This window comes from Triticum aestivum, chromosome 2B, assembly GCF_018294505.1.
Source record: "Triticum aestivum cultivar Chinese Spring chromosome 2B, IWGSC CS RefSeq v2.1, whole genome shotgun sequence".
NCBI classification, from domain to species: Eukaryota; Viridiplantae; Streptophyta; class Magnoliopsida; order Poales; family Poaceae; genus Triticum; species Triticum aestivum.
This window is the reverse complement of record NC_057798.1, coordinates 661,449,860-661,472,791: the sequence shown is the minus strand read 5'-3', so window position 1 is coordinate 661,472,791 and position 22,932 is coordinate 661,449,860. Positions and strand designations below refer to the sequence as shown.

The window sequence follows — 22,932 nt, the reverse complement described above, 5'->3', positions numbered from 1 at the left end:
ATATAAATAAAGAATGAGTTCACAACAGTACCTAAGTGGTGATTTATTTTCTTATACTAACGGAGCTTACGAGTTTTGTTTTGAGTTTCGTGTTGTGAAGTTTTCAAGTTTTGGGTAAAGATTCGATGGAGTATGGAATGAGGAGTGGTAAGAGCCTAAGCTTGGGGATGCACAAGGAACCCCAAGGTAATATTCAAGGACAAACAAGAGCCTAAGCTTGGGGATGCCCCGGAAGGCCTCCCCTCTTTCGTCTTCGTTCATCGGTAACTTTACTTGGAGCTATATTTTTATTCGCCACATGATATGTGTTTTGCTTGGAGCGTCATTTTATTTTGTTAGTATTTGCTTGCTTTTATTTAGAATAATGTTTTGCATCTTTATTTTTAATAAAAATGTCAAGGATAGCCTTTACCATTCTTATTTTGCAAGTATACATGTTGCTGTTTCAAAACAGAAAGTTTACCGCTGTTGCAAAAATTCCCTAGAAAAGTAATAGAGTGATATAATGTTGAATCTTTTTGCATATTGAGCTCTTATAAATCTTATACAGCTTAGTATTTTTCTTATAATTTTTGGAGTTAGGGAAGTATGATGAATCTTGCATTATTTACAGACTATACTGTTTTGGCAGATTGCTGTTATCTTTGCATTGTTTGCGTATGCTTGCTTGTTTAATGATTCTATTTGAGGATAGGAGTATTAAATATGAAGAGGCATTTAATATTCAATGTTTAATAATAATGTTAGTAATCTATTATAGTAGAAAATGATAAGGTTATTGCATTGTTTTATACTAACTTATCTCACGAGTTCTTGTTGAGTTTTGTGTGGATGAAGTTTTTGAGATTTAGGGAAACCGTGATATAAAAGGAATTAAGCAGACACAAAAGCTTGGGGATGCCCAAGGCATCCCAAGATAATATTTCAATAAGTCTCAAGCATCTAAGCTTGGAGATGCCCCGGTAGGCATCCCACCTTTCTTCTTCAACAATTATTGGTTAGTATCGGTTGAACCTAAGTTTTTGCTTCTTCACATGAGTTGTGCTATCCTTGCAATGTCATTTTGTTTTGCTTTGCTTGCTACTTGAATAAAATACCAAGATCTGAAATACTTAAATGAGAGAGAGTCTTCTCATAGCTATATAATTATCTGACTACTCATTGATCTTCACTTATATCTTTCGGAGTAGTTTGTCATTTGCTCTAGTACTTCACTTCTATATTTTAGAGCATGATGGTAGTTTTATTATAAAGAAATTGTTGATCTCTCATGCTTCACTTATATTATTTTGAGAGTCTTTTAGAACAGCATGGTATTTGCTATGGTTATAAAATTGGTCCTAGAATGATGGGCATCCAAGTTGGGTATAATAAAAACTATCATAGAAAGTGAATTGGATGCTATGATCAATTTGATACTTGATAATTGTTTTGAGATATGGAGGTAGTGATATTAGAGTCATGCTAGTTCGGTGATTATGAATTTAAAAAATTCTTGTGTTAAAGTTGGCAAGTCCCATAGCATGCACGTATGGTAAAAGTTGTGTAAAAAATTTATTGCATGAGGTGCTCTTTTGATTGCCTTCCCTTGTGTGGAGGTCGGGGGCGCGTGATGGTTAACTCCTACCAACCTCCCCCTAGGAGCATGCACGTAGTGCTTTGCTTTTGATGACTTGTAGATTTTTGCAATAAGTATGTGAGTTCTTTATGACTAATGTTGAGTCCATGGATTATACGCACTTTTATCTTTCCATCATTGCTAGCCTCTTTGGTACCGTGCATTGCCCTTTCTCACCTTGAGAGTTGGTGCAAACTTCGCCGGTGCATCCAAACCCCGTGATACGATACGCTCTATCACACATAAACCTCCTTATATCTTCCTCAAAACAGCCACCATACCGACCTATTTATGGCATTTCCATAGCCATTCCGAGATATATTGCCATGCAACTTTCCACCATTCCGTTTATCATCATAACATACATTACTATTATCATATTGCCTTGCATGATCATGTAGTTGACATCGTATTTGTGGCAAAGCCACCATGCATAAATTTTCATACATGTCACTCTTGATTCATTCCCGGTACACCACCGGAGACATTCATATAGAATCATATCTTGTTCTAGTTTCAAGTTGTAATTATATATAGAAGTGTGATGATCATCATTATTAGAGCATTGTCCCTAAAGAAAAAAAAAGGCCAAAAAATAAAAAAGGAAAGGCCAAAGAAAAAAAAGGCCAAAAAGAAAAAAAGAAAGGCCCAAAAAAAAGAAAAGAAAAAAGGGGGGGCAATGTTACTATCTCTTTTTCTACACTTGTGCTGCAAAGTAGCACCATGTTCTTCATATAGCGAGTCTCATATGTTGTCACTTTCATATACTAGTGGGAATTTTCATTATAGAACTTGGCTTGTATATTCCTACGATGGGCTTCCTCAAATTCCCTAGGTCTTCATGAGCAAGCAAGTTGGATGCACACCCACTTAGTTTCTTTTGTTGAGCTTTCATACATTTATAGCTCTAGTGCATCCGTTGCATGGCAATCCCTACTCCTCATGTTGACATCAATTGATGGGCATCTCCATAGCCCGTTGATTATCCTCGTCAATGTGAGACTTTCTCCCTTTTTGTCTTCTCCACACAATCCCCATCATCATATTCTATTCCACCCATAGTGCTATATCCATGGCTCACGCTCATGTATTGCGTGAAAGTTGAATTTTTTTTTAGATTGCTAAAGTATGAAACAATTGCTTGGCTGAAACCGAGGTTGTGCTTGATGGGAGTATTTTGTGTGATGAAAATGAAGCATAGCCTAACTATATGATTTTGTAGCGATGAACTTTCTTTAGCCATGATATTTTGAGAAGACATGATTGCTTTGATTAGTATGCTTGAAGTATTACTATTTCTTATGTCAATATGAACTTTTATTTTGAATCATTTGGATGTGAACATTCATGCCACAATAAAGAAAATTACATTGGGAATTATCCTAGGTAGCATTCCACATCAAAAATTCTATTTTTATCATTTACCTACTCGAGGACGAGCAGGAATTAAGCTTGGGGATGCTTGATACGTCTCCAACGTATCTATAATTTTTGATTGTTCCATGCTATTATATTACCCGTTTTGGATGTTTATGGGCTTTATTTTACACTTTTATACTCCCTCCGTCCAGAAATACTTGTCATTGAAATGGATGTATCTAGATGTATTTTAGTTCTAGATACATCCATTTTCATCCATTTTGATGACAAGTAATTCCGGACGGAGGGAGTATCATTTTTGGGACTAACCTACTAACCGGAGGCCCAGCCCATATTGCTATTTTCTTGCCTATTTCAGTGTTTCGAAGAAAAGGAATACCAAATGGAGTCCAAACGGAATGAAACCTTCGGGAGCGTGATTTTTGGAACGAACATGATCCAGGAGACTTGGAGTTCACTTCAGAGAAGCTTCGAGGAGGCCAGGAGATAGGAGGGCGCGCCCCCCTACTAGGCGCGCTCCCTATCTCGTGGGCCCCTCGAGCACCCCCCCCCCCGACCGACTTCTTTCACCTATATAAGCCCATATACCCTAAAACATCGAATGGTAAGATAGATCGGGAGTTCCGCCGCCGCAAGCCTGTGTAGCCACCAAAAGTCAATCGGGACCCTGTTCCGGAACCCTGCCGGAGGGGGGATCCCTCACCGTTGGCCATCTTCATCATCCCGGCGATCTCCATGACGAGGAGGGAGTAGGTCACCCTCGGGGCTGAGGGTATGTACCAGTATCTATGTGTTTGATCTCTCTCTCTCTCTCTCTCTCTCTCGTGTTCTCTCTATGGCACGATCTTGATGTATCACGAGCTTTGCTATTATAGTTGGATCTTATGATGTTTCTCCCCCTCTACTCTCTTGTAATGGATTGAGTTTTCCCTTTGAAGTTATCTTATCGGATTGAGTCTTTAAGGATTTGAGAACACTTGATGTATGTCTTGCCGTGCTTATCTGTGGTGACAATGGGATATCACGTGATCCACTTGATGCATGTTTTGGTGATCAACTTGCGGGTTCCGCCCTGAACCTATGCATAGGGGTTGGCACACGTTTTCGTCTTGACTCTCCGGTAGAAACTTGGGCACTCTTTGAAGTACTTTGTGTTGGTTGAATAGATGAATCTGAGACTGTGTGATGCATGTCGTATAATCATGCCCATGGATACTTGAGGTGACAATGGAGTATCTAGGTGACATTAGGGTTTTGGTTGATTTGTGTCTTAAGGTGTTATTCTAGTATGAACTCTATGATAGATTGAACGGGAAGAATAGCTTCATGTTATTTTACTACGGACTCTTGAATAGATAGATCAAAACGGGTAACTTTGAGGTGGCTTTGTACCCTACCATAATCTCTTTGTTTGTTCTCCGCTATTAGTTGCTTTGGAGTGACTCTTTGTTGCATGTTGAGGGATAGTTATGTGTTCCAATTATGTTATTATTGTTGAGAGAACTTGCACTAGTGAAAGTATGAACCTTAGGCCTTGTTTCCTACCATTGCAATACCATTTACGCTCACTTTTATCATTAGTTACCTTGCTGTTTTTACAATTTCAGATTACAAATACCTTTATCTACCATCCATATTGCGGTTGTATCACCATCTCTTCGCCGAACTAGTGCACCTATACAATTTACCATTGTATTGGGTGTGCTGGGGACACAAGAGACTCTTTGTTATTTGGTTGCAGGGTTGTTTGAGATATACCATCTTCATCCTATGCCTTCCACGGATTGATAAACCTTAGGTCATCCACTTGAGGGAAATTTGCTACTGTCCTACAAACCTGTGCACTTGCAGGCCCAACAACGTCTACAAGAAGAAGGTTGTGTAGTAGACATCACTCTGTTATCCGGAACAATGGAACGAGATACTGACTTGTTGGAAATAATACATACCGATGTATGCAGTCCAATGAGTGTTGATGCTCGTGGCGGGTATCGTTATTTTCCGACCTTCACAGAAGATTTGAGCAGATATGAGTATATCTACTTAATGAAACACAAGTCTGAAACTTGTTGGAAATAATACATACCGATGTATGCAGTCCAATGAGTGTTGATGCTCGTGGCGGGTATCGTTATTTTCCGACCTTCACAGAAGATTTGAGCAGATATGAGTATATCTACTTAATGAAACACAAGTCTGAAACTTTTGAAAAGTTCAAAGAATTTGAGAGTGAAGTGGAGAATCATCGTAATAAGAAAATAAAGTTTCTACGATCTGATCATGGAGGAGAATATTTGAGTTACGAGTTTGGCCTTCATTTAAAAACAATGTGGAATAGTTTCACAACTCATGCCACATGGAACACAACAGCGTAATGGTGTGTCCAAACGTCATAACCGCACTTTATTGGATATGGTGCGATCTATGATGTATCTTACCGATTTACCACTATCGTTTTGGGGTTATGCATTAGAAACAGTTGCATTCACTTTAAATAGGGCACCATCAAAATCCGTTGAGATGACGCCTTATGAACTGTGGTTTGACAAGAAACCGAAGTTGTCGTTTCTTAAAGTTTGGGGCTGCGATGCTTATGTGAAAAAGTTTCAACCTGATAAGCTCGAACCCAAATCGGAGAAGGGCGTCTTCATAGAATACCCAAAGGAAACTGTTGGGTACACCTTCTATCACAGATCCGAAGGCAATATATTCGTTGCTAAGAATGGATCCTTTCTAGAGAAGAAGTTTCTCTCGAAAGAAGTGAGTGGGAGGAAAGTAGAACTTGATGAGGTAATTGTACCTTCTCCCTTATTGAAAAGTAGTTCATCACAGAAATCAGTTCCAGTGATTCCTACACCAATTAGTGAAGAAGTTAATGATGATGATCATGAAACTTCATATCAAGTTGTTACCGAACCTCGTAGGTCTTCCAGAGTAAGATCTGCACCAAAGTGGTACGGTAATCCTGTTCTGGAAGTCATGTTACTAGACCATGATGAACCTACGAACTATGAGGAAGCGATGATGAGCTGAGATTCTGCGAAATGGCTTGAGGCCATAAAATCTGAGATAGGATCCATGTATGAGAACAAAGTATGGACTTTGGTTCACTTGCTCGATGATCAGCAAGCCAAGTTAAATAAATGGATCTTCAAGAGGAAGATGGACACTGATAGTAGTGTTACTATCTACAAAGCTCGAATTGTCGCAAAAGGTTTTTCGACAAGTTCAAGGAGTTGAATACGATGAGATTTTCTCACTCGCAGCGATGCTTAAGTCTGTCCGAATCATGTTAGCAAATTGCCACATTTTATGAAATCTAGCAAATGGATGTCAAACCTACATTCCTTAATGGATTTCTTAAAGAAGAGTTGTATATGATGCAATCAGAAGGTTTTGTCGATCCTAAAGGTGCTAACAAAATGTGCAAGCTCCAGCGATCCATCTATGGACTGGTGCAAGCATCTCGGAGTTGGAATATACGCTTTGATGAGTTGATCAAAGCATATAGTTTTATACAAACTTGCGGTGAAGCCTGTATTTATAAGAAAGTGAGTGGGAGCACTACAGAATTTCTGATGAGTATATGTGAATGACATATTGTTGATCGGAAATAATATAGAATTTTTTTGGAAAGCATAAAGGAGTATTTGAAAGGAGTTTTTTCAAAGAAAGATCTCGGTGAAGCTACTTACATATTGAGCATCAAGATCTATAGAGATAGATCAAAGCGCTTGATAAATTTTTTCAATGAGTACATACCTTGACAAGATTTTGAAGTAGTTCAAAATGGAACAGTCAAAGAAAGAGTTCTTGCCTGTGTTACAAGGTGTGAAATTGAGTAAGACTTAAAGCCCGACCACGGCAAAAGATAGATAGAGAATGAAAGTCATTCCCTATGCCTCAGCCATAGGTTCTATAAAGTATGCCATGCTGTGTACCAGATTTATTGTATACCCTACACTGAGTTTGGCAAGGGAGTACAAATAGTGATCTAAGAGTAGATCAATGGACAGCGGTCAAAATTATCCTTAGTGAAGACTAAGGAAATATTTCTCGATTATGGAAGTGATAAAAGAGCTCGTCGTAAAGATTTACATTGATGCAAGCTTTTACACTGATATAGATGGATCTAAATCTCAATCTGGATACATATTAAAAGTGGGAGCAATTAGCTAGAGTAGCTCCATGCAGAGCATTGTAGACATACAATATTTGCAAAATACATACGGCTCTGAATTTGACAAACCCATTGACTAAACTTCTCTCACGAGCAAAACATGATCACACCATAGTACTCTTTGGGTGTTAATCACATAGAGATGTGAACTAGATATTGACTCTAGTAAACCCTTTGGGTGTTGGTCACATGACGATGTGAGCTATGGGTGTTAATCACATACAGATGTGAATATTTGTGTTAAATCACATGGTGATGTGAACTAGATTATTGACTCTAGTGCAAGTGGGAGACTGAAGGAAATATGCCCTAGAGGCAATAATAAAGTTATTATTTATTTCCTCATATCATGATAAATGTTTATTATTCATGCTAAAATTGTATTACCAGAAACATAATACATGTGTGAATATATAGACAAACATAAGTGTCACTAGTATGCCTCTACTTGACTAGCTCGTTGAATCAAAGATGGTTAAGTTTCCTAGCCATAGACATGAGTTGTCATTTGATTAACGGGATCACATCATTAGGAGAATGATGTGATTGACTTGACCCATTCCATTAGCTTAGCACTTGATCGTTTAGTATGTTGTTATTGCTTTCTTCATGACTTATACATGTTCCTATGACTATGAGATTATGCAACTCCCGTTTACCGGAGGAACACTTTGTGTGCTACCAAACGTCACAATGTAACTGGGTGATTATAAAGGTGCTCTACAGGTGTCTCCGAAGGTACTTGTTGGGTTGGCGTATTTCGAGATTAGGATTTGTCACTCTGATTGTCGGAGAGGTATCTCTGGGCCCTCTCGGCAATGCACATCACTATAAGCCTTGCAAGCAATGTGACTAATGAGTTAGTTGCGAGATGATGTATTACATAACGAGTAAAGAGACTTGCCGGTAACAAGATTGAACTAGGTATTGAGATAACGAGATTGGCCAAGGAGTCTCGAAATGCTCGAGATGTAAAGATCGATATATTGGACGACTATATTCGGACATCGGAAAGGTTCCGAGTGATTCGGGTATTTATCGGAGTACCGGAGAGTTACGGGAATTCGTCGGGGAGTATATGGGCCTTATTGGGCTTTAGGGGAAAGAGAGAGGGGTGGCTGCGCCCCCCACCCCCCAAGGCTTAGTCCGAATTGGACTAGGGGGAGGGGCGGCGCCCCCTCCTTCCTTCTCTTCTCTTTTCTCTTTCCTTCTCTCCTACTCCTACTACTTGGAAGGGCTCCTAGTTCTACTAGGAAAGGAGGAATCCTCCTCCCGGTGGGAGTAGGACTCCCCTAGGGCGTGCCATAGAGAGGGCCGGCCCTCCCCCTCCTCCACTCCTTTATATACGGGAGAGGGGGCACCCCAAGACACACAAGTTGATTAGTTGATCTTTTAGCCGTGTGCGGTACCCCCCTCCACCATAATCCACCTCGATCATATCGTAGCAGTGCTTAGGCGAAGCCCTGCGTCGGTAGCATCATCATCACCATCATCACGCCGTCATGCTGATGAAACTCTCCTTCGACACTCTGCTGGATCGGAGTTCATGGGACGTCATCGAGCTGAACGTGTGCAGAACTCGGAGGTGTCGTGCGTTCGGTACTTGGATCGGTCGGATCGTGAAGACGTACGACTACATCAACCGCGTTGTCATAATGCTTCCGCTTTCGGTCTACGAGGGTACGTGGAAAACACTCTCCCCTCTCGTTGCTATGCATCACCATGATCTTGCGTGTGCGTAGGAAATTTAGAAATTACTACGTTCCCCAACAGGAAAAGCGTTTGCAGTTGCTCTGCTCCTGATCCGAAGCTAGAGTTGTTCAAGGTTTCTCGAGTATTTTTATTTCTTTGGACAGGGTTTCTGGAGGATTTGGTCCTACAATGCATGGGAGGATATTGCTACTAGTAAATTTTCTCTTTTTTTCTTCAGAAAACGAGGAATCATTTGACAAGTTTTTTTATAGAAATTAGACATCATTATGTCAAATTACAAACATGAAACAGCGAAAACCATGTGGGAAAAGGAGAGATGACGCATGTCCAGGAACATTTGCAAGAAAACTCTATCGAAGTAGATTTATGCAACCACCAACCTTACCACTCGCCATAGACGAAGAAGCACACCCATGAGGGCTTGTGAATCGAAGAAGAGGCCTGCCACTCGTATGGTAATTATCGTTGTAGCGCATTGGTAGGGGATCATCACGGTGCTCTTCAAAACCCGGATCCGCTTCATGCCATCGATGTCGTTGAGGCAGGATGCTAGAACCACCACGCATGAGCCTCCAACCTTGTTCTTGGACCTTTGGCTTCCCCAAACAAAGACGTCACACACATGCGACGGGATCCGCTATATACTCAAACAACAACACCAGATCCATTACACTTATAAATAATGGAATAAAGTTCCCACGTTTCCTTCGAGTTCACCATCGCGGGTGCCCTCGAGATGGGGTTGAGATTGGCAAAAATTTATTCCAAACACCACCATCCAAACGCTCCAGTGGAACACACTAAACCTAACTCTACCTACAACCAAGGCAGAGAAGCGGGGTTCCTCCACCTATTCGTTGCCTGCACGGTGATCAAAGGGGGACAGAGCCCACAACCTCATTGATAGATTGCCAGGAGGAGTTGGCGCACGTGGCGGAGCTCCAAGGTGGCTTTGGCTTGAAGGTGGAGTTCGAAGGCATGCGCCTTGGCCTCGCTGAAAGCACCGACATGGGCATGGTGCTCTCCGTGGTAGGTACGGAGGGCAGCGGCTAGAGGAAGGTGGAGGGGCGCGTGCATGCCCTGGTGGTATTTTGCCTCACTTTAGCTGCATTTCAGTCAGATGACCTTTTATTTTGTGGTGAGTTGATTTTTTTTCGTTGGATCGTGCTTTAAGATATGTGTTGTTTTCATTTTTTCTGTTTAATTCTGTTGTTGGGCTGGGCTGGAAGGAATCGATTGACGTGTTGTTTTGGTTAGTCGAATCTGTACTAGGCCGATTTCTTTGTCTTGGTTGCACCCGTTAATTCTGGGTTGTATTTTTTTTCATTTTTTCTTTTCTTTATTGGTTATATTTTGTTTTTGTAGGTTTTTGGCTGGGTGTAATTATATGCATACAAATAATATATAATATGTTCCAGAAATTCATAATTATATGAATATTTTTGCATATTACAAAAAAAATGCAATTTCTATGTATAGTTGTGCGAACCTTTTTGTTATAAGTTTTATTTCTTCTTAAAGAAAATACGAACGCCACTAATTCATTCTTTTTTTTAAAAATCATTATTTTGATATTGTTTGAGTCTTTCCTTCATATTCATTCTACTTTAAGGTTAATATCAATGCCACTATTCATTTTTTCTTAGATTTTTTTGTTGCAAAAGTTCCACTTTATATGATTATTCTTGCATATTGTAAAGAAGCGCAATTTTTATTATATTTTGTGAAAATTTTCTCAATGTTTGTTTTAGATTATTTTTCCCATTTTTTATCTTAAATGGTAATATCAATGCCGCTTATTCATTCTTCCTTAGGAAATTTAATTCTTTCTTTTATGGGTATTTTGCTTCATTTTTTTATTTATGTTTTTGTTTCTATGTGGTTTCCTTTTTCTTTCCTTTATTGGTTATTTTTTTTGTGGGTTTTTGGCCGAATACAATTATATACAAATAAATACTATATAATATGTGCCAAAATTTCATGATTATATGATTATTTTTACATATTACGATTATGTGCAATTTCAGTGCAAAGTTGTGCTTAAGTTTTTTTAATCTTCTTCTTAAAGAAAATACATCATTGTAGTAGAATCTGAATAATGCATTATTATATGCTTATTCTTTGCGTATTTCAAAAAGTCCAATTTCAGTGCGAACTGTGTTCAAGTTGTTTCTTTTTCATTTTATTTCTTCTTAAAGAGTTTCATACTTTTTTTAGACTTCATTATTTTGATTTTGTTTTAGTTTTTTTCTAAAAGGGTAATACCAGTGCCACAAATTCATTTTTTCATAGAAAACTTCATTTTTATTTTGTTTTAGTTTTCACTATTATATATTTATTCTTGCATATTATTAAAAAAATGCAATTTCTATGTAAGTTGTGTGCAATTTTTTTAAAAAAAATTATTTTTCATTTTATTTCTTTTTGAATGGTAATACCAATGCCAATAATTTGTGTAAATTTAATTCGTTTCTCCTTTAAAAGGTTCTTTTTAATTTTGTATTAGTTTTAGTACCCCCTCCATCTCAAAATTCTTGTTTTAGATTTGTCTAGATACGGATGTATCTAATACTAAAATGTGACTTGATACACCCGTATTTAGACAAATTTAAGACAAGAATTTTGAGATGGAGGGAGTATTAATTATGCCTCATCCGCACAATCAAAAAGCTAAGCACATCTACAATGCTGGACTCTTAGGCCTTATACAATGGGAGATGCTTACAGAGGTGCTTAGAAAAATAAACCGGGTTTTTCTTAAGCACCGGTGTCTATTTGTACAGGGTAGACGCTTAACTTAAGCGTCTATCCTGTACAAATAGGCACCGGTGCTTAAGAAAAGCCTGGTTTATTTCTCTAAGCACCTCCTCTAAGCACCTTTCATTGTACAAGGCCTTAAATGGACACTTAAAGAGAATGTTAAAAATATAAATAAACAACAAACTTTTAGAAAATGAGCTAAGCACCCTCACTTTCAACGGGAGGCGCTTGACAGAGGCGTTAATCACGTACGCTCGGACCCTTCCGCTTTCCCTGCAGCTAGCCAAAAAGGTGAGAAGCGCCGCCTCTACTTGTTGCGTCGAAGCCAGACGTGAGATTGAGATTTAACCTGATAACTACCCATCAATTAGGATTAAAATCCTAGCGCCCCTGTTTAAGCACCGCATTGTAGATGCTCTAATGATGATTGCCCGTGGTGCATGTGTGTATGCATATGAGCATGTCTACATGTTTGTGTGCGCGTGATGCCTACATGTACGTGCTCTTGCATCACAGTCTAGCATAATTTTACCGGCCAAAGCCCACGGTTTTCATGCATGCTTTCAGATGAATATATAATCACTCAATTTTTTATGTAATGTGTGTGCGGTTCATACCGCTATTTAAAATTGCACTACTGTATGCTTATTTTTACAGATTATAGAATAATACAATTTCTACAACAATCATGTTCTGTCATTATTTGTTTTATGTACTTTTACATTTTCTTTCTTCTTTTGTGCAATGCAATACCAATCCACTAACCATGGCCAGCTGGAGCTAGCTAGCTCACAGAGGGATGCAGCAAGCCGGAGCTAGCTAGCTCACACATGGACGCAGCCCGAGCTAGCTAGCTCACACGCCACGCCCAGCTAGAGCTAAGAGCATCTCCAGCCATTGGCCCCTCCGAGGAGGCATAAAAATCGCCGCCTGGGGGTGAGCGGGCGGCAAACTCGGCTCTGGGGACGGTTGGGCATCCAGTCGTTGCCCCTAGGCGTCGATTTCGGCTCATTATTCGACCCACTTTCATTCAAAAACGACCCATATTCGGCGCGGTTCGGCATGTTTCGGCATGAATTCTTTCATAAATAATTCAATAAATAGAAGTCAAATAGTTCATCACATAGTTCGGCGCGGTTCGGGGTGTTTCGGCGTGTTTTTGTCTTCATAGTTCATCACAGAAAATCAACATCAAATAGTTCAACACAAATTATATAGTTCAACAAATAAAAACTCATATTTCATCACACGTCATTCCCGGCGTCACCCTTGAGCCTCCATAGGTGCTCCACCAGATCGTGTTGTAGTTCTTGATGCACCTGTGGGTCTCGGATCTCCTGACGCATATTGAGGTAGTCAGTCCAGGTTGCCGGTAGCTGGTGATCAACTTGGGCAAGAGGCCCCTGCCTGTAATATGGTTCTGTGTCAAACACTGGCTCTTCCTGCTCGCTCTCAATAATCATGTTGTGCAAGATGACACAACAAGTCATGATCTCCCACATTTGATCTTTTGACCAGGTCTGAGCAGGGTACCGGACTACAACAAATCTAAATTGAAGCACATCAAATGCCCGCTCGACATCCTTCCTGCAAGCCTCCTGAACCTTCGCAAAGTGGGCGTTCTTGCCTCCTGGCACAGAGTTTGAGATAGTCTTCACAAATGTCGACCATCTCGGATAGATGCCATCAGCTAGGTAGTACCCCTTGTTGTAGTGCCGCCCATTGACCTCGAAGTTCACCGGAGGAGAATGACCTTGAACAAGCTTGGCAAAGACAGGGGAGCACTGCAGGATGTTGATGTCATTGTGAGTTCCTGGCATTCCAAAGAAAGAGTGCCAAATCCAGAGCTCTTGTGTGGCCACTGCCTCAAGTACCACAATGCAACCGCCTTTGGCGCCATTGTACAACCCCTGCCAAGCAAATGGACAGTTCTTCCATTTACAATGCATGCAGTCGATGCTTCCAAGCATCCCAGGAAATCTTCTTGTTGCATTCTGTGCTAGGATCCGAGCAGTGTCTTCCGCATTGGGTGTTCGCAAGTATTGCAGTCCAAACACTGGCACCACTGCCCTGCAGAACTTGTAGAAATACTCAATGGTGGTGGACTCGGCCATGCGCCCATAGTCGTTGAGTGAATCACCGGGAGCCCCGTATGCAAGCATCCTCATAGGTGTCGTGCACTTCTGAATTGAGGTGAATCCAAGTGTGCCAGTGCAATCCTTCTTGCACTTGAAGTAGTTGTCGAACTCCCGGATGGAATTCACAATCCCGAGGAAAAGCTTTCGGCTCATCCGATAACGGTGCGGAAATGTTTTCTCGCCATGCAATGGAGCGTCGACGAAGTAGTCGGAGTAAAGCATGCAGTAGCCTTCCAGATGATGCCGGTTCTTTGCTTTCACCCGCCCCAGCGCCGAGCCACCTCGCCGCGGCTTTTCACTGCTCGCGAGCAGGCCGACGAGGGCGGCGAGCACCATGAGATGCTCCTGCTCCTGGACGTCGGCTTCGGCTTCCTCCTCCAGCAACGCCACGAGCGCCTCCTCGTCCTCCGAGTCCATCGTCGGGCCGGGCTAATCACCGAACACCCTGCGGGCGAGGTGGCTGCACACCCGCCGGTGTACAGGCCCTGCGTGGCCGGAACGCCGGAAAAGTTGCCGGGACGGAGGTGGAGAGGCTGCCTCGGCGAAACCTCTTCTCTTTTCTGGCGGGGAATGATCTATCTAGCTGCGGTGGGTGGTGAACGGCGCCGGGATCGGCAGGGTAGCGGCCGAGCGGGGGGGAGGCGAATCTGGACGGTCGACTTGACTTTTCGCCTGGCAGTGTGGCCCCAGGTGCGCTTTTCCCTTGCGCCGGAGTCCTCGAGCACCCCCCCCCCCAGTGCGCCGGGTTCGGCCTGCGATTGCCGGGCGCAAAAACAGGTCGGGCTGGCGGAATTCGGCGTGGGCGTGATTGGGGCGTTTTTTCGGCGCCGGCACGAAAAAAAGTCTGGAAAAGGCCTTTTGGGGGCGCGGCTGGAGATGCTCTAAGCTAGCTCACGCACACGCCGCATCACAACACATGATGCATGTCCAAAAGAAAGGATGACTGACCCAAATCTAATTCAATCGACTGACTGGTAGTCCCATTTTGCCTAGGAAAGTATGCATGTTGCACGTCTGTTAAAAAATATTATTGTCAAGCAATAATATCACACAGTATATTTTTCTCCACTACTATTAAACAATTGAGTTGTGGCAGAAATATTACATCTCAACCATACATCCGTCATCTCTCAATGGACCGGATTGCCTCAATGTTGTATCACATCATTTACCATTATCAATTAGCAATAATTACCATGATCTACGCCATCATAGTTACACAATAATTACCACGATCTCGCTCCAACCTGTGCCTATTTTAATCATATCAATCACTAGCAATAATTACCAGGATCTACGCCATCATATTTTTCTTAGAAACCCAGCCTCGTGTACTGCATACATAGAAGGAAAACATCAATTAGCAATAGTTACCATGATCTAAGCCATCATAATTTTGTTTGAAACTCAGCCTTGTGTACCGCGTACATAGAAGGAAAAAAGAAAAAGGCCTGGCCCATGTTCACATGTAGGCAGAGATGAACGCGGAAACCAAATCGCTCGTTTCCATGTTTGTTCAGATCACAGGACCAATCAGACCCCTGTCATATCAAAAACATGTTTAGTTCCCTTAAATTAGAGTGAAAAACACGGTAGACTGTTGCCTAAGGTTAATGTGATATTCTATTTTTGTCAGATGGCTTGAAATTTCTTTAACATCACTTTGTCATGTACCATCATATTTATTTCCAAATTATGACGTGAAGTTATATTGCCAGTTTATGTCATGTTCAGTTCACAAATATATATATTGTCGGTCCGTGCATTGAAGCTCTGTTGGTAGATTCTGTCATATACAATGCATAACATCTATTTCTACTTTTAGTGTAAAATTGACTTGTACACAGATTGACATTTTTAGACATTGTGCTTACATGTGCTTGCTTTCGCTATATTTATTATAGATAGTGTAATGACAGATTTTATAAAGTATGTCAATAATTGGATCATGTATCCTTAACTTGATAGACAAGATCAAAGAATTATATTCTTCAGAGTGCATAACTGACGTGCTAAATCCTAACTTTGACTTCTTGCATAACCAACTTTCAGTTCAAGGAAGCCTCAGGTCTTACCTTGAAAATTTCTTTTGCCTCTTCCATCCAGCACAAACATGTTTTCTAATTAATGATTACTGATTGTACACAAAAAAGTTCCCAATAATCTTTTCTACAATAGTCTAACATAATCAAATGAGTCACTAAAACTAGCAGGGAAATACCAAGGAAACCTGCAGGCATGGCTGCCGCAATAATCTATCCTCCTCCCTCGAAACTTATGCCAATGCTCCCCTTCCCTACGATCCAATTTTCTCTCTATTTCATAACTCTATAATACGTGTGTTACACGTGCACACTTACTAGTCTAGAAAATCATTTTTACAAGCAATACCGGCTTACGTAAACATATGTTTGGAGTACAAAGTGACATAAAAGAACTCATACACATACATCGTTTACACCAAACAGACTGCACGCGCAACAATCAATCCCAATTAACAGGACAAACATCGGCGACAGTGGTAGTAGTACGCACCAACGATGGGCTGAGCAGGCATCGATCTATGGTCCATTGAGCTGATCAGTGGTACCCGAGCGGCGCAGGCGTCTGATTCAGCGTCATTCCCTGGTAATGGATGTCCGATGCGTAGTGGTTGGCGTCGCGGTGATGCGCCTCGTCGGCGCGCACGGCGGTGACGACGTCTTTGAGCCTGGCGTCGGCGGGGAGGCGCCAGTAGTCGATGGCGATGGCCGGCGCGGGCGTGTTCTCGATCAAGCCGGCTTCGAGGTCCTTGAGGTACTCAGTGTAAGACTCCACGGCCTCCTCCTCGAGGTAGCCGACGAAGCGGTGCGCGAACTTGGGGGAGATGAGGTAGCCGACGAAGTAGGCGTTGAAGAAGACGCCCTGCGCGGCGAGCACGAGCGCGCGCTCCCACCAGCGCGGCTGCGTCACCTCCATGAAGGTCATGAGGTGCATGCGCTCGTTCTCGGCCTCCTCCATGAGCGCCCGGATCCAGCCGCCGCTGTGCTCGAATCGGCGGAGCGAGCGCAGGTGGAGCAGCACGCCGCCCACCATGGGCGGCACCGCCGCCACAGTCTCCAGCAGCAGCGCGTGGCTGGCGTGCCGGCGCTGGAAGAAGAGGTCCCGCGGCACACGCAGCGACCGAACCACGAAGTAGGCCACCTTGTCCGCCAGGGCCTTGGGCTCGTGGTGCTTGGTGACGTCGATGGACGTGTCCGGCCGGTACGTGTCCCACGGCCTGAAGCAGAACCACGGCCACTCCGTGCCGTCCTCCTTGACGAGCTTCCGCGGCTCGATGCCCCAGTAGCTCACCACGGCCTTCTTGCTCTGCTGCTCTGGAGTCGCGGCCGCCTGGGGTGTTCCGGCATCATCTTCTTGTTTGGCATGCGGGGCGGCGGCCTCGGTGCTGGCCATCCGCGCGGGGAAGATCCTCGCGGCGGCGGGCATGATGCCCCTCGCGCTGGCGGCGAGCCCGGAGGCCGGCTCGGCGGCGGCAAAGAGGCGGGGGCCCAGGTGGCGCAGCAGCGTGGCTCCGGCCATCCGAGAGCTCATGGTGTTGGCTGTTGAACAACTAAAGCGACCGAAAGCTTGGGAGTATTTTCTTGTGGCGGATCGAATGGGAAGTCTGTTTTTGTTGGCGGGGTGGGAAGTGATTTCTGTTGGTGTTGATCGATGGATGGCTTGCCGACGTCTTGCCGGAGATGGTTTTATAGGGAGGGGGCTCGGCCGGCACGGTGCTTCCGGGAATGTCACCAGACAACATGTGGGCACTCTCCCTGGAAAAAGAAGACATGTGCGCGCTCGTCCACCAGCTACAGCTGCGACGTTCCAAATTTTTTGCGTTTGTTCTTGCTTCTTGGACAGTGCAGCACAGCCGTGGCGCGGCGGCGCGCTGGTGCATAATAATCCAACTAATTCCTTGCCGTGCAAGTGTCTGTCAGCTAGATAAGTTTTTATAAACGGACCAACACGAACGCTCATGACGGGGACGTCATCGCCGGCTTCCGGGGGAGTTCGCGAGACATCTCGGTTGACCGGCGCAGTGTATGTTGCCATCAGGTTGCGCTGTGCGAATGCGATCCGGACACGAACTCCCTGCCAGCCTGACTTCCCGTGCCTGTGCGTAGATGCCACGGGACATGGGCCGTCCCACAGATACATGGGGCCCGGGGCAAGACAAAAACAAGGGGCCCTTCATGAAACACAAAAACTCAATTTTTCTTTTCAAAAGTAATGTAAATATACAATACATAGCATAGATTGATGATTTTTGGACTCTTAGACTGGCAGTGCCATTAATTATCGATCAAGAGAAGTGCATCGGAATAGTAGTGAAACAATATAGCTCCACAAAGGATCGATTTCCTAATTGTCAAGAGAGACATCATTTTTTCTGCACAACAAATGCCCTTGTAAAAACTGATTGCTACTTAAACATTTCTGTTACCATGAGATATAAAACTAATGCGTCAACTTACATTTGTTCTGGATCCTCCCCAATCTGTCATGTTTCTTCACTCCAAAATTCTTCACCCAAATGATAATTCACCTCTTCCAAATTATCCTGCATAAGGCATAGCAAAGCAAACTGAATATTTCATTTTTATACTATGATGACCAAACCTTGGAGTTCTAGTTTTGAAAAAGTTAATATTAATTGATCCATTTTGAGATTCTACTACCAGACAAATAATTTTTTGAAGACATGTCACTGAACAAGCTGCGTACAAACGGTTAATACATGGATCAAAAGAACCTGGATATTGATTGATGTGGATGTAAATGGCTTGATCCGTACGCCGCAGTAGTTAGCAGGAACAAAGAAGACGACACGATGAAGGGGATAAAATCTCTCCCTTCCCCTAGTCTCATGCACTCTCGCATTTGGATCCAATGAAGAACAGAAGAAGATCCATGCAGATGTAGCGGATGTGCGACGTTGAATCGTGCGCAGAGCTACTTATCAACGAATCTTGGAATTGAAGAACGAAATTACAGGAAAGAAGAACAAGTAAGTACCTTCCCAGTCTCTCCAAAGTATAGGAAACGGGCAGGGCGTTGAGAAAGGAAGGGGTGCTGATTGGGGAATAATTTGCGCCGTAGCTATCCTTTAATAGCCGGCCACGACTTCGGAATCGGAGAGGCATCGGAGGGGCGGCGCTGAGTCTGGGATTTGGCAAAGCAGAGGAATCGCTGATCTAGGGTCCCGTGCAAACAGATTGATTATCGATCAATTCCTTCGTGAGGTTTGCCTAATGGGCGTTCCTTCGACGTTTTGTTTTCGTGTATTTTTTGTGGGCTCTATGATGAAGGTATACTACCTGGGCCGGGGCCCCTGCCTCCTCGGGGCCCAGGGCGGGCGCCCCGTTTGCCCGACCTATGGGCCGGGACGGGACTGCCGTGCATGCATACTAGTCTTCACCTTTGGGGTCAACCGGTAAGGCGAGTTGGCCGTTCGCCGTCTTCTTTCATGAGGATGTTCCATGAAAGATTCCATCGGCTCAACTATCTCTAGAAGCTGGCCACGGCCCGGCTGAAAAATTCAAAGGAAAAAACGTTTCTCGCTGTCCCTGATAAAACAAACATATCACAAAAAATAACAATTTGTGTTTGACATTTTGAATTTAAACGCTCCATCTGTACCTAAATATGAGGTTTAAAAGCATCTACGACCGGACCACATGATACATGTGATAAGCAATCCAAACAATTCAAAAAAAAGCATCTACAACCGGACCTCTCAAACCCGCCTCATATGCCCGGCTGGGCCGTCCGATCACGATTTTTTGATCCAGACGGGATCCTTAAACGGGCCTCCAACGCCCGGACTGACCGGCACCCCCCATATCCAGCTCAAATATGAGGCGGATATGGGGGCGCCCGGGCACGCCCGCCACGTCGGACCCGACAGCCCGATCCCACCCTAAATTGCATCAAATCCACCAAACTCTTCCTCCTCCTCCTGCCGCCCTTCAACCATTCCCACGCCCGGACCCTCGTCATCCTCCACTCTTGCTCTCAATCCTCACCTTCGGTCCCTATCCACCGTCGAAGATGTCGTCCAGCCCAACACACTCCGTCGCGATGGAGATGTAGTCCGCCTCGTCAGTCAGCGGCGTCAATTCGTTGACTGTGACTTGCAAGGCGGAGAATGTCGCCCGCAAGTTGTCACGACGCCGGCATCGAGAGAGGGAGGTGGCGGCGTCGTAGGGAGGTTCATACATGGTGGAGCAGCTGTCTCCTCCGATGCGCAAAAGGAAAGGATGGAATGAGACCGGAAGAGGGCGAAAAAGAAGCTGGAGATTGAGAGGGAGAAGATCGAGTTGGACAAGCAACAAGCGGCGATCAAACAGGAGCTCGAGAAGACCAAAACATTTGGCGACATAGAGCTTGAGAAGGAGAGGTTGCAATTCGCACGGGACGCGGAAGATGCGAGGATCATATTGACGGACGAGACCCTCTTGGGTGAGCATGCGAAGAAATGGATTGCGGACAAGAAGAAGGAGATCAACAACCGTCGGGACTACGAGACGGCGAGGGCGGCTGCGGCCCGGATGCAGGCGGAGGAGGCTGCCCGGATGCAGGCGGAGGAGGCAGCCCGGATGCGGGCAGAGCAAGACGCATTCCGCCTGGAGAAGGACGCCTTCCGCTCGGAGCATGCGTCCAACCAGTGATCCGAGGCCATCCGTCATGCTCGGACATTGATTTCATTTTGCCATGTCATGTTTGTTGAACTATGAATTGATTTGCTTTGTTTCGAACTTTGACATTTGGACAGTTTGTATCGTATGATCGACGTGCACGGATTGTATAGATTTAAGAATCGAAATTCGCGGTATGTGAATGTACGACGTAGCATTTGAGGGATGCCGATCAATACCCACAGAGGCGCCCGGACGTGTCCGTGGGCGTTTGAGAGACCGGATTTGTTAAATCCGACTGTAGATGCTCTTACAACACTACACGGAACTCTCCCCTCCTCTCCCACCGCTCCCGCGCGCGGACGGGGGAATCCCTAGCCCACCGGCCCCGTCCTCGCCGGCTTCCGGGGGAGTTCGCGAGACATCTCTGTTGACAGCTTGACGCAGCGTATGTTGCCATCAGATTCAGGTTGCGCTTTTCGATCCGAACACGAACGCCCTGCGACCTTGACTTGCCCGTGCGTAGATGCCACGGGACGGCCGTGCATGCATACTAGTAGTACTAGTCTTCTCCTTTGGAGGTCAACATCATGGTAGCATCATAATTGTTTATTTAGGGAGCGAAACTACTTCACAAACGATGCCTGCTGGACGATTCATGCACGATAGTTAATCCACCGGCTGCGTTGCACCTAATCCTACGCATGGATGGTCCGATTTGCAGTATCGTCCAGCAATCGTCCAACAGGTATCGTGTGTATAGCAGCACTCTTTAGGGAGTTTGATACATATTTGTAGTATAGGCTAGAATGTTAAAATATTGTTTGAATATTTCAAGCGGTGGTTGCGTGGTATTTTTCGGCAACCAGTGTATCCTCAAATTCTGCCTTACAGTAAAAAATATCAGTTCGATAGCCAAAACTTTGCTTACGACCACTACCTGCTGCTTATATGGATCTTGACGCCAATCCCAATTCTGGCAGCCGCTTCCAATTCAAGTCCTATTGGCTGAAGGTGACATGCTTCAAGGATGTGGTGACTGGCATATGGATATCCTACGCGCAAATTAAAAATCTATTTAAGAGGGTGCCTGCGAAATTGAGGGTTGTGGTTGGACGATTGAAAAGTTGAAGTACCAAATTCATAGGCAAAAAACCAAGATCTAGATATGGATTGCCACTGAGTTAGTCTTTTGCTTAGATGTTTGCTCTGGAGTGCATGCCTCTTTCAGGACATGAGAGGGCTCTACATAAATTGCTCAAGAAGAAATTGCTAGGTCTAGCATCGCTCGAGATGATCATGGCACACCAACTATCCAGGTTGCTCTCCCTGAAGGAGGGGGTGCGAATACACAGTTCTTTCACCTACATGCCAGTAACATGAAGTGCAAGAATTTCGTCGGCAAGCTCAAGATGGATGGGCGCATTATATGTTGATCATGAGGATATGGCAAGGGTGGTGGATGAATAGTTTCACAACTTGCTTGGAACTAGGGATGGCAATGGGGAAAATCCCCTATGGGGAACCCTAGAACATCCATGTCCCCATCTATTCCCCATCATCCCATCCATATCCTTGTTTACATGACTAGGGATGAAACTTCCCCATACACATGCCCCACTGGGGAACGGGGTCCATTAGGGCCCCAATCCCAATAGAAAATACTCCTATATGTTATACTATAATCAACATGTATACGTTTGAATAAAACATGGGGTTGTCCTTGTCCTGTTGTTGCAGATCTAGGTTGTACTGACTTCTTGGTCATGACGATGGTTGAGGTGAGGACAAGAGGTAGGTTCAAGGTTTTCTTCCACGGGTTCATGGTTTTGCGATTTTGTTTTTGAATATTTTAGGGTTGACCTAAGTGTATATATGGATATATACATGGTATTACTTGTCTTATTTATAAAGCGGGCCCCTGATGAGTATCAGGTCTGGGGAATAAGATATCATCCCCATCCCAAATGTACCGTACGGGGAACATATTAGTTCAGTAAATATCCCATGGGGAAGGTTTTCTCCCATCCCCGCCCCCTAATATATGAAATCCCCAGGGTATGAAGAGTATGGGGACACATTGCCATCCCTACCTGGAACCAGAGTGGATCGCCCCTTCTCTCTTTGACTATCTTCAAATCAATTATCATGATTTGTCGAGCCTTCGATTTAGTGCTTCTTATTATCTTTATAGAAAATTGTTGAACCCCTACGAGTAAGGGTTTATAGCAAGTAGCAATTTTCCATCAGTGAAAAAGCAATTTATCAATTAGTGGGGTGCTCAAGTTACGAGTCAATTATCAATACTTGCACACAAATAAGAATTTCTTCTTGGTCCCAACTTGTCTAGTGAGGTTATCAATCTCACTAGCTTTGATATTTACAAAGATAAGTGAATCATATGTTTGGAATTGATTTATAAAACAAAAATTAAAAACAGCTCAGATTGTAGAGAATAATAGCAAAAGTGATCGAGGTCAT

At 43.8% G+C, this 22,932-nt stretch overlaps 1 protein-coding gene across 2 annotated transcripts; it reads right to left on the bottom strand.

Moving 5' to 3' along the window:
- Window positions 1–14,863: 14,863 nt before the first annotated feature.
- LOC123046562 (ubiquinol oxidase 1b, mitochondrial) lies at window positions 14,864–17,550 on the bottom strand. Of its 2 annotated transcripts, XR_006422417.1 has the most exons (3): window positions 16,325–17,550; window positions 15,218–15,330; window positions 14,867–15,123 (listed from the first exon to the last, which is right to left on the bottom strand). XR_006422417.1 is itself a non-coding variant. In XM_044469962.1 (2 exons), the coding sequence occupies exon 1, from the start codon at window positions 17,360–17,362 to the stop codon at window positions 16,370–16,372; it is 993 nt and encodes a 330-aa protein (XP_044325897.1). In that variant the 5' UTR covers window positions 17,363–17,550; the 3' UTR covers window positions 14,864–15,330; window positions 16,325–16,369. The 2 variants fall into 2 exon arrangements, 1 of the variants encoding a protein (XP_044325897.1); XM_044469962.1 differs by having other exon boundaries at window positions 14,864–15,330.
- Window positions 17,551–22,932: the final 5,382 nt, after the last annotated feature.